The sequence below is a fragment of the Nestor notabilis genome, unplaced genomic scaffold (assembly GCF_000696875.1).
Source record: "Nestor notabilis isolate BGI_N333 unplaced genomic scaffold, ASM69687v1 scaffold24639, whole genome shotgun sequence".
Lineage (NCBI taxonomy): Eukaryota > Metazoa > Chordata > Aves > Psittaciformes > Psittacidae > Nestor > Nestor notabilis.
In genome coordinates this window covers 28,466-41,484 of record NW_009943592.1, presented here as the reverse complement: position 1 = coordinate 41,484, position 13,019 = coordinate 28,466, and the positions used below count along the sequence as shown (strand labels likewise).

General features: G+C 43.1%; 1 protein-coding gene across 1 annotated transcript in view; it reads left to right on the top strand.

The window, feature by feature from the left end:
- The window catches only part of DLGAP1 (discs, large (Drosophila) homolog-associated protein 1), a gene marked incomplete at its 5' end in the record, with an annotated part of 27,960 nt that extends 14,951 nt beyond the window's left edge, over window positions 1–13,009 (top strand). Inside the window, 3 exons of the mRNA XM_010022016.1 lie at window positions 6,776–6,867; window positions 8,691–8,843; window positions 11,718–13,009. Of these exons, the coding sequence (XP_010020318.1) occupies window positions 6,776–6,867; window positions 8,691–8,843; window positions 11,718–11,927 (455 nt within the window). The remainder of the gene's footprint in view (window positions 1–6,775; window positions 6,868–8,690; window positions 8,844–11,717) is intronic.
- Window positions 13,010–13,019: the final 10 nt, after the last annotated feature.

Genomic DNA, 13,019 nt, shown 5'->3' with positions numbered 1-13,019 from the left:
CAGGGGGCAGCGCCCTCCCACAGAGGCTGTGCGGGGCTTTCTGCTGCGGCTCAGCATGCCCCGCGCTACCTGGTGCCAAGGAAAAGCATATGGCCAGAGCTGCTCTGCCCGCTCAGCAGTGCCAGAAACAAAAGCCTGGCTGTTACAAACCCTGCCCCAAAATATGTCTGTTTTAATATGTCTATAAACTTTGAAGAGAAGGAGGAAAGGCACAGAAGAGGTGTGTTCACTTTGGTTTTTCTAATGAAATACAACCAGAGCAGGGAACGCATCCTTTGTTTTCAACCTGACATCCCCAGCGTGTGTTTGGCCAGATAACAAAATAATGAGGACGCGTGATGAGCGAGGTTTTCTCGATGCCATGGCAGCTGACAGAGGGCTTGTCCCCCCGGCGCTCCGCGAAAAACGATCCGTGCTTCCTCCAGACAATGCGGCCCTTGTGCGTAACAGCTGTCTCAGGGAGACAGCTCGCTGCTGTTTGACAGTAGCTTGTATGTTACAGAGATACGTTGGGTATTATCTAGCTGGGAATGAATCTACCAGATGGGATTGAATGTTTCTAGCTGGGAAATGGAGTCTGCTGCTGTGTATAAAAACAAGCTGTGGTTCAGTGGCTGCACGATGAAATGCCAATATAGAGAGAAATGTGGCTCCCCTTCCGCCATGAATTATGTATTGTATAGTATATTCTGGTTTTATCTGAAATCATTTTCTGATAAAGCCATGGCATGTGTAACAGGCAGATGAGCACCACTCACGCTTTAAGCTAGGATACTTGATATGGTTTCCATGTATTTTGCTATTACCGGGACATTGGCTACAAACTCTAGGGCATTCATAAAAAAATATTCTTAGCTATATGAGGCTAAATCTCCGGTGAGAACTGATTGACAGTTTGGATCAGGCCTCAAGTCAAATCAGTTGTTTACCTGCAAAATTTCGCATAGCCAGAGCCTCACAATTGGTGTTGGTGACTTTTGGCTCAGGCCTCTGGAGTAACCATTTATACACAGAATTAGCAGCAACAGGCCTGGCTCCCAGCGCAGAGCTGTTAGTGAGCAGCCTGTAATCACTTTCTTTGCCAGTGGCAGTAGACATGGGAACATACACCTATGGCCTCAGCCTGGCTTTTGCTGGATTTTTTGCTGTTGCTTTTATTTCACATGGAGCATTAACCCTTCTGGAAGAACCAGAGGATTTGATTTTCCTTCTGCTTCAGAAATGTTTCTCTTTCACTGGGGTTGTAATGTGGCTTCGATGCAAAGGTAAGCATCAGAAGCAAACAGTGGGCCTAATTCACCACAAGCCAGGTGTAATGTGGGTTTAGTGGCAAGACAAGTCAGGCCAATCAAGTAAAGACTAAAACAGAAAACCACAGCTCTGACAAAACCTGTCTTTATAACTGTCTCGTGTGTATATTACACTCCTTTGGGCTAGTCTGCGAACAAAGGTTGACCTCAAATGTGCAATAACCTAGCTGCTCAGGACCAGAGTCTGCAAATTCAGCCAGGTATGGAAGATTATGCAATATAATACTTGCACACTTCCTGCTGGCTCAGTGTGTTTTGATTGTTTCAAAGGAAAGCTTAAAGAGTGAAGGCTAGACAAAAAAGAAGTAAGTTAAGGAAAAGATGTATTTTTTGTGATAGTTGTGCATGGCAGAAGAAAAGGGGACCCATGAGTTCACTCTCAGCCACAAGCAGGGAAAACCTTTTGCCAGTCCTCTGCAGGGCTTCCCCAAGCTGTCCTGGTCCCTGCCGCTTGGAGGAGCAAGGCAGCCTCATCCTGCAGTGGGCTGATGCAGCCTTGCAAAGGGACAGTCACCAGCCTGATGTGTGGCCAGAGTCCTGGAATCCCCCTGGCTACGTTCCTCTGGCCGTATGCCTGACTCGTCCTTTTCTTCTTCTGGTTTTCTTTTCTCCCCAGAAGAGACTTCTCCGTATACAAGGGTTTCTCCAACGAAAGTCAGCTCCTGGCTGGAAGCCCTGACAGTGTCCAAAAGCTAGCAAGGGGAAAAAGAGAAACCCACAAGCAAGGAAATAATCTAGTTAGGGAAAAACATGAAGTGTGGTAATAAAAGCCAAGTAAGTCAGAGAACACATGGAAACTGCTTTACTCCCAGTGAACAGCATTTACTCATGCAGACAGCCCTATTAATTTCAATGAGATCACTCCTATAAGTATATATATGACTCAAAGCAGGGACTGCTCCTTCATAGTTTGCTCCATTTGGCTGTTTTTTTCCTTAGTAGCTCAGCTTAAGACCTGAGCAGTAGTTTTAATTTTGAATTTCCTGGCTTTTGTCATGTTTGGCGTTATTTAAATGTAGGTCTGTCAACATGAATAGGCTAAAATGCTGGTCCATCCTGGCTTGGAAATGGATTGTGACAGCTCTATGGCAGGATTGTTTCATATGCATTGTGCCCAGCCAACATCTGCAACTCAAATGTCAGGCTGTGTCCCTGTAATTTCGGCTATTGTTCCTACCACTTGCTCCTGGGACAATGAGCAAGTCGCTGGTTTTCTGTTCCCTACCTTGGGCCCTGCTTCCAAACAGCTGTTTGTACATTAAGGGTATTTGATAGTCACAGTCCTAAAGTACCTCCTTTGTCACTTGTTAGACCCTGGACCCTGTCAACGTTGAAATGCAAAGATTGGTGTTTAGGGCCAAATAATGCTGCCTCTTCTCAAAACTTCCCTGGCTTCTATGTGATGACTTTTCCATCACAGGTGTTTTTTGTTCTTGTTTGCTTAAATTTTAATATCCTCATCATACACACGGTCTTTTTCCAAGATAGAGCAGATGACAGTATCACCATTTTTTTGCCTGTGTTTGCAAATCCTTTTTTGTTAATTTCTTTTCCTATTAAGACATAGAGGGGAGAGATACACAGAGATTTACAATCCCAAAGTAGGTCCCATGCAGCTCTTAGAACCACAAGAAGCAAGAACTTACTGCTTGAACAGCGCATAGTCTAAGTCTATGTTTAAGAGCATTTTAGAAGAAGAATGGGGTGGGGGGATGGACACACAAAAAAATTCACTGGCATGTGTCTACCCTGGAGTAACATTCTGTGTCCCCTGGTCAAGAACAGTAAAACTGAGGAGGCACTCCACAGTAGCTGAATTATATCAAACTATCTATACCGAAGCAGTTCTTCCAAAATAGACATGTCTATTTCTTAAAAGTCATCACAGGAGAGAACTGGATTTGCAAGGAAGAGAGATCAAAGCAAGGAGGGGGGTAAGGAAAAATTCAAACTATAAAAACAAAACACTCCAGTACACACAGTTCTCCCCCTGGGGAAGGGGTGACAGCAAAGCATATGATGGATGTTAATAATGTTGCTTAATGCATTACTGGAAGGCATTCAGATCCAACAGTGCTGAGTGTGCTGTATAACCCTGTATGGAATAGAAAGCAGACATGAATAACATTATATAGGTGTTTAAATCCGTTACGATTGTATCTTGATGGGTCAGTATTTTTTGTTGTTGCTTGGTTTTATACATTTTGTTTGCATCCTATTAGCTGAGCACATCAGTTTGAATGTTTATATGTTTCTCTTCTGATTCTTGTCTGATGTGTTTTGACTATTATCTCTGCAATTCCATTTATTTTCTTGGTATTTGGCTTCAAACATTGCAGGCTTTCCTCCTAAGAAAGTACCAGTCTATTTTTACTTTTTGGTTTTTTTACTACACCTTGGCCTTTCTCTTCAGCATCCGAAGTTCTGACTGAGTAAGCAAAACAGGCACTCTGGCTTGAAACACCAAAGCAATGTGCATTTGGAAACAAAACTTAGGCTATTGATAAGGCTTTGTGCCTTCTGGAGAGATTCCTTTCAGTCTTTTGCATGCTTTGTCTTTTTTTTTTTTTTCCTCCTAACTTCCATGACAGAGTTGGTTGTTGACGGGTTCCACATTAACAGACCGCTTGCTTTTGAGGGGTAAGGAATCAGTGACACTTGACTAGATACAGCCGCAGCTACAGCAGAAGTGGCAACAATAGAGAACAGCATCAGCATGCATCCCACAGTCAGATGGGATGATGGTTTTTAGGCAAATAGCCAGTCGCTAGGCAGCCAAGGACAAGGACTTCCTTTTCCCTCTGTTGAGATCTCTGAATATTAAGCTCTTCTTCCCTCAAAGAAAGGGGCACATTCCCATCCATCACCAACAAGGTGTGTTTACATATCTTCATGCCTGGGACGTGTTTTCCAACTCAGGTGGTCCAGGTTTCCAGGAAGAGCTCCCCTCATCTTGGTTTTTTGTCCCAAGAAGTTGAGAGACCGTTTTTTTCTCTCCTCCTCGAGTCTTGGGAAGCATCAGAGTGGCCAAGCTCCAGATGAGGCAGCTGTTCCGAAATACACTCAGTGGGAAGAGTTTTCATAACAATGGGAACCACATGAAAGCTCCCGGAGTAGCTCCTCCCACTATTGAAAAGTCCTTTCAGTTGAGTGGTTTGCATATTGGGTTGCATAAATGACTAGACACACCAAGGGGTCCATTTTCAGCACTGTGCGCATAGAATTAGACACGCAAGCCTTGCTAACAATAATGAGAGTTGTGTGCAAAACTCCCTGCGCAATATGCTGAAAGTATTCTGCTTAGTGAATCTTCCAGCTCACGGCTGTTTCCTGGCAGTGCTGAGCTGAGTTCTGGGAACAAAATGAAAGTCTGGGCTCTGTGTGTGTTCACAGAGCTCTCTCCTATAGTTTCTGGAAAGAAAATGTGAAAAGACTCCCTCTCCCATTTCCCCTTTCTATGTCTGAAGTATAAATGAACTCTGCATCCCACTTTTCCTTCTGCAGCCTTAAGAAGTGAGCTTTAAGGCTGCTGAAGGAAAAGCTGTATGCCTTGAAGGAGCAGAACACAGATTTCATCATGAGTATTTGTTACCATGTGCTACGCAAGTGAATCCCTGGGAGAATGCATGGTGGCATTCTGGTCACAAGACACGGATATGCACTGTAGCCTGTCACAGGACCCTGAGGCCCTAAAAAAGTTGCCAGAAGGTACTATAGCAAAGTTGTATTTATTTCTTTATTTATCTGTTTATTGAATTTTCAATGTGGTAAGTCAAAATACATAGCAGTATTTTCCCAGTGGAGCTCTGCTACTGTTGTGTTAAGTTTTATACAAAACGCGACTGTGCCCAAGGGATGGTACAGAGGATGGCAGCTCAGGTCTAATATCTCCTCTACACTCTGACAACAATTCACTCACCTCGAGCAGGCCAGTTCATCATTTTGTTTTTACAGTTTCTCCCTCACCTGCCTCGTGTATCCAGACTGTAAATTTGTCATGGAAAAGTTGCTGTATTTATTTGAGGGCTGGAACAATGCAAATATCTATGAATAGAAATGATAGTAAAAATTGTGACACAGTGGCTACCATTCATGTTTTTCATTAATGAAGTGTTAAATTTTTTTAATTAATCTGAATTAGTTTTTAAGTCAATATTTAATGAAAGAGTTGGGGGATAATAAGTTGTTTCAGCCAAGAGGGAAAATTAATGATTGAGCCAGATACACCCACAGTGCCGACCTGTTTATTTAAAGACAGTGCATATAGCATAGTTGTTGGGTTCTTTTTCCTGAGCACTGTAAGTCTCAAACAAACTAGTAGTGGCTTTCTTGCTCACAGCATCAATTTTCTTTCAACCAGCAGTCCCCAAAATCACACTCTCTTTGTCAGATTCACTGTCCTACTACCAGTCGAGGCCATGTCTTTCTGCTCTGTTTCTGCTTGCTTCCTTCTTTTTTCACGTATACACACACATGTACACACAAACACCCCCTGCACCAGAACTCAGCAAAGCCCTAGGAAAAAGCAGGTTTCTGAATGCGCCAGTTTTGCCTCTGGTTTTAGTAGTGTATTCCCAACTATCCCTTGCAGCAGTAAAACCCCACCAATTCAGTGAGGTTGAATGCAACCGAAACAGTATGAGCTCCTGTTTTATTCAGAGGCATTCACTATGGGCTGTCTTCTGGTTCACTGCAGTCCTTCACATCACGCAGTCAGTCCAAAGAGACCGTAAGTACCCAGCTGTCTGTACAAAGGAGTCCCCAAACAGCGCTGGAGCTGGGCTAGGGCTCTTTGACATCTCCTTCCAGGTCACCAGCAAGGACGAGAGGCCAGGATGTGATTGCTCCCTGAAGTATGCCTCGGTATCTGCATTCAAAGGCAGAAGCCACCTCAAGATTGTGCTCACTGAAAAATACTCGGAGGGTCCAATTGAGATTCATTGGCGTGCATTAAAATCACCATTCCCTTTCTGGGGCTCTGATTGAGCAACACAAGATAACCTGAAAATGAGGCGCTGGGTTGCTAAGCAAGGTGGCAGAAATGCTGGTAAATGCAGTATAGAAGGCATCACAGGGATTGAAAGCTGCGTGTCCTTGTGCAGGGAGCTGGGTTTGTATTCAAAGCCTGGGTCACAGTGATGACGATAGGTGTCATTTCTGGTGAGCTTTCTATACAGGTTGCAAATGCTTTTAGTTAGCCACATTTATACTGCCATGGAAGTGCTCTTTGCTGGTTATAGCTGGTCTCATGGGAGGAATGAGTAAGATGCAGCTGCAGATTAGTATTTTTGCCTACTGCAGATTTGACCTTAGATTTATCAGCTTCTTTCTAATCCATGAATAAGAGATAACATGCTTTTTGAAAGCCAGAGATGACTACTGTGCAGCTTTCTCCTCTCTTTTTATAGGCTTTCAGTTGCTCGCTGCACAGAAAGCATCATGACTTATATTTCTTCTCTTCTCAGTTCTAGGGAAAATTCGAACTGCAGTGGGCAGTGCCCAGCTACTCATGGCCCAGAAATTTTACCAGTTCAGAGAACTTTGTGAAGAAAACCTGGTATGTAACTTTTCTGCTAGACACTGTTGTATGCCTTTTACTAACCCTATGAATAATCATACCTAGACTAGACAGATTTTCTGACTAATACGGTAGTTCTTCTACTAAAGGCCTTAATATGAATTTGGGAGTATCTCTAAGATAAACTTCACAGTGTCAGCATGAGTTTCACGATAGCTTTAGAGCCTTAATATAACAACAGGCAAAAAGCTTTGGGTGAAATATCGCTGAGGCTCTGCTACTAACTTCAGAGGAGCAAGGATCTGTCCCTTGCCCTCTGAGTTCAGTTTGCATGGGCACAGAGATGTTTGGGTAAAAGAACTTAAAGTCTTTCAGGGTGGGCCAGAAGTCTCATGAGTGGGGCTTTCCCATGTAATCTGTACTAAACAAGACAGAAATACAAGGAAGTCAACCAGTGAAAGTTGGTGCTTCATATTCCACAAAAGAGATAAATCATTTTCCAGAGGGTCAAAAGGGCAAAGAATGATATTCCTGTTGATAAATAAAAATACATTTCACACCTTGTATCTAAAGCACTATTCTCAAAAATGCCAGGACTTACAAACATTTTCAAACTTTTTCATTAACAATCCATCCTTGCAGAGTAGATATAATACATGTAATATGCATCTTTGACATAAATTCCTAGAAGCCCCAAAAGCCCTGTCAGGATAAAATAAGGAAGGGAAGGCAAACCTTGTGATACTCACCAGAGGGGGTGACTGTCTTCCACTTCAGTTAATGCACCCATGGAAATCAAGCCCCAAACTACAATCTGCCTCAGTGGACAAATGCAACAAATATTGGCTCTGCCTGAATAAGCCTTCCAATTCTTAATATAAAAATACAAAAAGCATTCTGGTTGCACATCTTTGTAAATAAAGGCCTACAACTGGGCAACTTCTAGTGTCAAGCACTGAAAAACTAGGAATCCAAGCGTAATCTCTGGTCTCATTATGAATACAAAAATATATACTTTATTGTTTTCAATGATTTCTCCTGTGGTGGTATAATCATCCTATGAAAATAATTTGCCAGTGCTGCTGTGAAAAGCACACTGACAGCTGGTTTGCACTGAAGGGACAGAAGACAGCACAGGACCTCTTGGGTTGCTAGCCTCTTTGCTGGAGATGCCAACAGCCCCAGTGTGCTCTTCTGAGCAATACTCTTGGGGTGATGAACTGGTCTGAATTTGCACATGCAAAGCAGTGCTCACTATCTGTGCCCCAGTCTCACTCTTCCCCAAAATCTGCCTGTAAAAGTGGGATTACCGTGCTTCTGCATGTTCTCTTGTGAGCTTTTCACCCTGCCGAGGTTATTCTTGGTTAAACCTTAGGTTCTCAGTGTGGAAAAGGCATTCACGCATTGATATATCACTATCTGCACACTCAGCAAAGGTACATATGCACAGGTATCAGTCTTTTTAAAAGTGTGAACACAGTAGGGAACCCTTCCTCATGAAAGTGAAGATGAGGCTGGTGATTCATTTCAGTGTGGTAGGGTATAACCAGTTGTGCCCAGGAACATCCCTAAGCAGGTCCTGCCATAGGGGACCTGCCATGTGCCCTTTCCCCGTGGTGCACGGGGAGTAACCGCTGCCTTCAGTGAGTGGGGACTTGGGGCACAGCAGCTCAACACCCAGCCAGACTCCTTGAAAAAACCCTGCCAGTAAGTAGTGCTCCACTTTGCTTCTCTCCCTGTGTCTCACTGATCTCTTGGATCTGCTGAAACTGCTTTGCTAGCGAGATTCCTAACCATTTGCACGAATGCTTTACATTAAGGCATACTAAAGCCAATGTGTTTTTCTTTCTTCTATTGCACAGAATCCTAATGCACATCCACGGCCGACCTCCCAGGATTTAGCAGGGTTTTGGGATATGCTGCAGTTGTCCATAGAAAATATTAGTATGAAATTTGATGAACTTCATCAGTTAAAGGCCAATAATTGGAAACAGATGGATCCTCATGACAAGAAGGTAGAACACTGTAGATTTTGTATGCTTCATTTAAAACCCTGCACAAATACTGGACAGATTAAATAGGCCTCTGTGTTACAGCGTTGACGTTAAAAGTGTGAAATGAAGCTCATATCAAATTAATTTCATTGTATTAACAATGTTTACATAATAATCATCTGGGATATTATCTGTAATATGTTTCAGGCATATTTTTAAACCAAATCTGTCTTTGTGAATCGGATAATGGGAATGTGGTACTTTGTTAAGCTTTACAATTAATCATATTAGACGATCAATCGTTGGAAGGAACTGCCTTATATATTGATTCTTAAAATTAAATAAATCACATTTACGGTTCATATTATTGCATATAGCAAGAGTTCTAGGTTGTGTTACTGAAAAAACCAGGAAAGCACTGTAACCATCGCTGACTTTGGTAACCAGATTACAAACAAAGCAATATCAAAAATATGCCTTCCAAAATGTCACATAAAAGAACTACATTTTTGTCCATTTGTTTGGTTTTTTAATTTATTTTGGTTTTTGGTTTTTGTTTTTATGGGTGATTTCATAAACAGGTTCACTTTTCCAGTAGTGTTGTTTACCCAAAGTAGCACAAAAATCATCTGGAGCTTTGGTCTTCTTTTTTTTTTTAAATGTATTCGTCTTCTGTCACCGTGAAAACTACCACATCTCCAAGTGTGAGCCACATTTCACTTTCCATTTTCATTTGGCACCATTGCCTTATTTTTCCTCTCACTATCTGCATCGAGACAAACAGCACTTGGGTGAGCCAAAATACACAAATGTTTCAGAAAAATCCTTAAAAGTGAGACCTATTCCTAGAGGAATCAACAGTCTAATGTCGCACTCCTATAGGTATGTAATTTGATGGGTGAATTTCCACCGTTGCTGGTCTGATAACAATGAATACTGCCTACAGGTAGGGTCCCCAGAAGGAGGGGGAACAGGATGTACAGGTACAGTGGCTCAGACAGGAGTCGGGGCTGCCCCAGCTGACGACCAGCTGGGTGCTGATGACCAAAGTGGTGTTTTCGTTTGGACAAATAACTGTAATAATATCAAACCCCATTAATCTTGCAGTGGGAAGCTTGCAAAGGTAGTGCTGGTAGCACTCTCCCTCCTCCTCCAATCAAGACTAAATACTTATTCCTGACTTAGGAGTGCCATGTTCACACCATTTGTGCACACCTAGTGTGTTTTGTAGGGGAATGAATGGGAATGTGTTTTCCTAGCCCAAGGTACTGAAGGCAAGTCATTTTCTTATCTTCTTTTTTTTTTTTTCAGTTTCTAACAAAAAAAGGAAGTTAAAACCATCAAACATGCATGCACAGAAATGCTGGTATCTGGTCTTTTATTAGCTTTTACAGTAAAGTGGGTAGGCTGAGTGTTTGCAATTACAGTAAGAAATTAGAGCTTTCCTTAAAAAAAAAAAAAAAAAAGGTGCCTTTTCTTTGCTTCTGAAAAAAACATTTCAAAGAGTTTCCAACAAAAAGAAGACTATAATGGGTTAAAGGAAGTTAAGTAGTGCTGAAGAAAGGGACCTACAGTAGGAAGGTAAAGATTTTAAAGGATTGCACTGTGTTCCTGTTTCAACAGCGTTTGTCTATGATTTTAGATGAAACAGATTATCTCCTATCTTAAAAAAGATTAAAGAAAAAAAAAAGAAGAAAAAAACTTTCTGTGGAATTGATATTTGCAGTTGCCTTTGCCCTTTGCCACTGGTCCCTTTTTAAGCAGCATAGATTAACCCTTGGATGGAGAGAAAAAGTGAAGTATGAATAAGTGTAACTAAGCACCTTTATATTTCGAGCCATGGAAGCTGTGAGCACCATGAGAGAAAACGAAAGGGCAGAATGGGACCTTTGTAGTGCGATAAAATCCCTTCGCTCAGAGACCATGTTCACAGTTGGAAGGGGATGTAACTTAAAAGACAATCTAATTAACTTGACAAAGTCTTTGTGGCCGCCTGAAATTCAGACCTGAATACACTTTTCTTTTTCGGGAGAGATCCCTCTCTGAGGGGGGTTTTTTGTTGGGTTTTTGTGTGTGTGTGTACATGCACCAGGATACACATAAAAGTCCTCCTTGTTGACCACATATCTGGAGCTAGCTGCCACCATGATGATTAATGCATGTTCTCTTAATGGTTCTTAAGCTTTTCCTACCAGTTTTTTTCTCTATTTCTAGCTGATTGTAGCTTGTCATGCCTATTTAGCAGCAGGCTAGAGTTTATGAGCTTGCACAGCGAGCCCCAAAGTGTGGGATTTTTGAGCAGTCACAAAGCCACTACAAAATATATACATAAATGTATGGTGGTTTTTAACAACACTTACTCCGATGCACCAGCTGCAGGCAGCTAGTTCCCATCTGCATTTGGGAATGCCAAAGCCACGGTATCTCCGTGTTGCAAGAATGCCTGGCATGTTATGCACCTATAGAAGAGGGTGGCTCAGGAGTCGGGGCTCTCCAGAGCTCCTCTGCTGAGAGTGGCACTCGCTCCCCAGCCACTCGTGACTGTGCTGGTGGCGGGAGGCTGCGTCTGATGCTCTCCTTTCTAGCCCCTGGCACCAGGAGGAGACGCCTGGATCCCCCCTGCCCCGGGGAGCCGCACTAAGCGGTTAGCGGTGGGGCCCTCGGCCCTGGCAGCGTCGGGCGTTTAACGCACCGTCCCCGAGGAGAAGTAGCCCTTTGCCCTTGCCCTGTGTTTATGAAACCTTGAGCACAAAAGCCAGTTCACTGAAGACAGAAAGGCAGATAAGAGCTAACAAACCTTAGGTAAAATGTGTGTTCTGACTACTGACGTATCCTAGTTTTTCCCACCTTTCCCTGAGAAGCTGTATAATGCCATTAACCTTCTGCTTTGATCAGGAGAGAAGGGTCCCTCCTCCAGTGCCAAAGAAGCCATCGAAAGGTCAGGTGCCACTCATACGAGAACGCTCTCTGGAAAGCTCGCAGCGTCAAGAGGCCCGGAAACGGCTGATGGCTGCCAAGCGCGCTGCATCGGTCCGCCAGAACTCAGCTACCGAGAGCGCCGAAAGCATTGAGATATACATCCCCGAAGCCCAGACCAGGCTATGAAGGGATCCAACTGGGAGGACTCTCTCTGGCAAGACAAGCCTCATGTATAATCTGCCCCTCTAGGCTCCTGCTCAAGGTCACCACAAAGTATTTGTACGTCCTCCTCCTCTCTCTCGCTCTCTCCCCCCTCCTTTTCCCCTCCCCTCTCTCTATACGCAGCCGCCCCGATGCTCCCAGTGAACTCCACTGCCGTGGCGTAGTTGTTGGTCCTCCGAGAGATGTCCTCTAATCACCCTTGCTTTCTGAAGGTTCGCCCATGCCATCATGATGCTTTGTCACATGTACTGATGCTGCCACTTTGCCTCATGTAAACGAGTATGATCCTTCTTTATTTTCCAGTTTCTGTTTGAAACAAATAAACGCAGCGCTCAGACTTCCACACACCCACCACCTGTACAGTAGATGCTCCGTTTAACTTACTCATGATCTTTAGCTGACCTAAAGCTAGTCTGTTACCCAGTGTACAGCAATATCAAACTGTAGGGGACTTTGGAAATTTCAGTCATGCAGGGTGATCCTTTCGGACTCTGCCGTCTTCCTCACAAAAGATGAAAGGAGCTATGACTCGGGTTCCCGTCTTTTTATTACTGTTTTTTTTAAAGCAGATGGCGCACTTTAAACCTCCGAATCACACCTTCTCACCTGACACCTGAATTTAAGGAGTCAGAGAAGGGGAGGGGGTTGGGGTGGGAGTAGGGGGTGGGGGAGAAAATAAAACACAGCTCTGCAAGGTGAAAAAGTGGAAGTCTATCCCGCAGGTGAGATGGCAAGGGATAGAAAAGTTCCTGTGGAAAGATACCTGCACACTCACAGCTGCACAAACTGCCTCATTTTTATTTCATCAATCACTACTTAAACATTTCAATCAGCAGAAGATTGTAAATTCGATCTTCCAGGGAAATAATCTATTTTGAAAGGCAATAAAAGAGTGAAAAGGAAGGAGATAAGAAGCAATGACAGTTGAAGAGATAATATAAACGAAGGATTTTCTTGTCCAAGTATTAAGAATTTTTAAAATTGTACTGTATTGTCAATTCCTCTTGTATTGTATTGTATGGATTATATTGGTTAAAAAAAAAAAAAAAGAAAAAA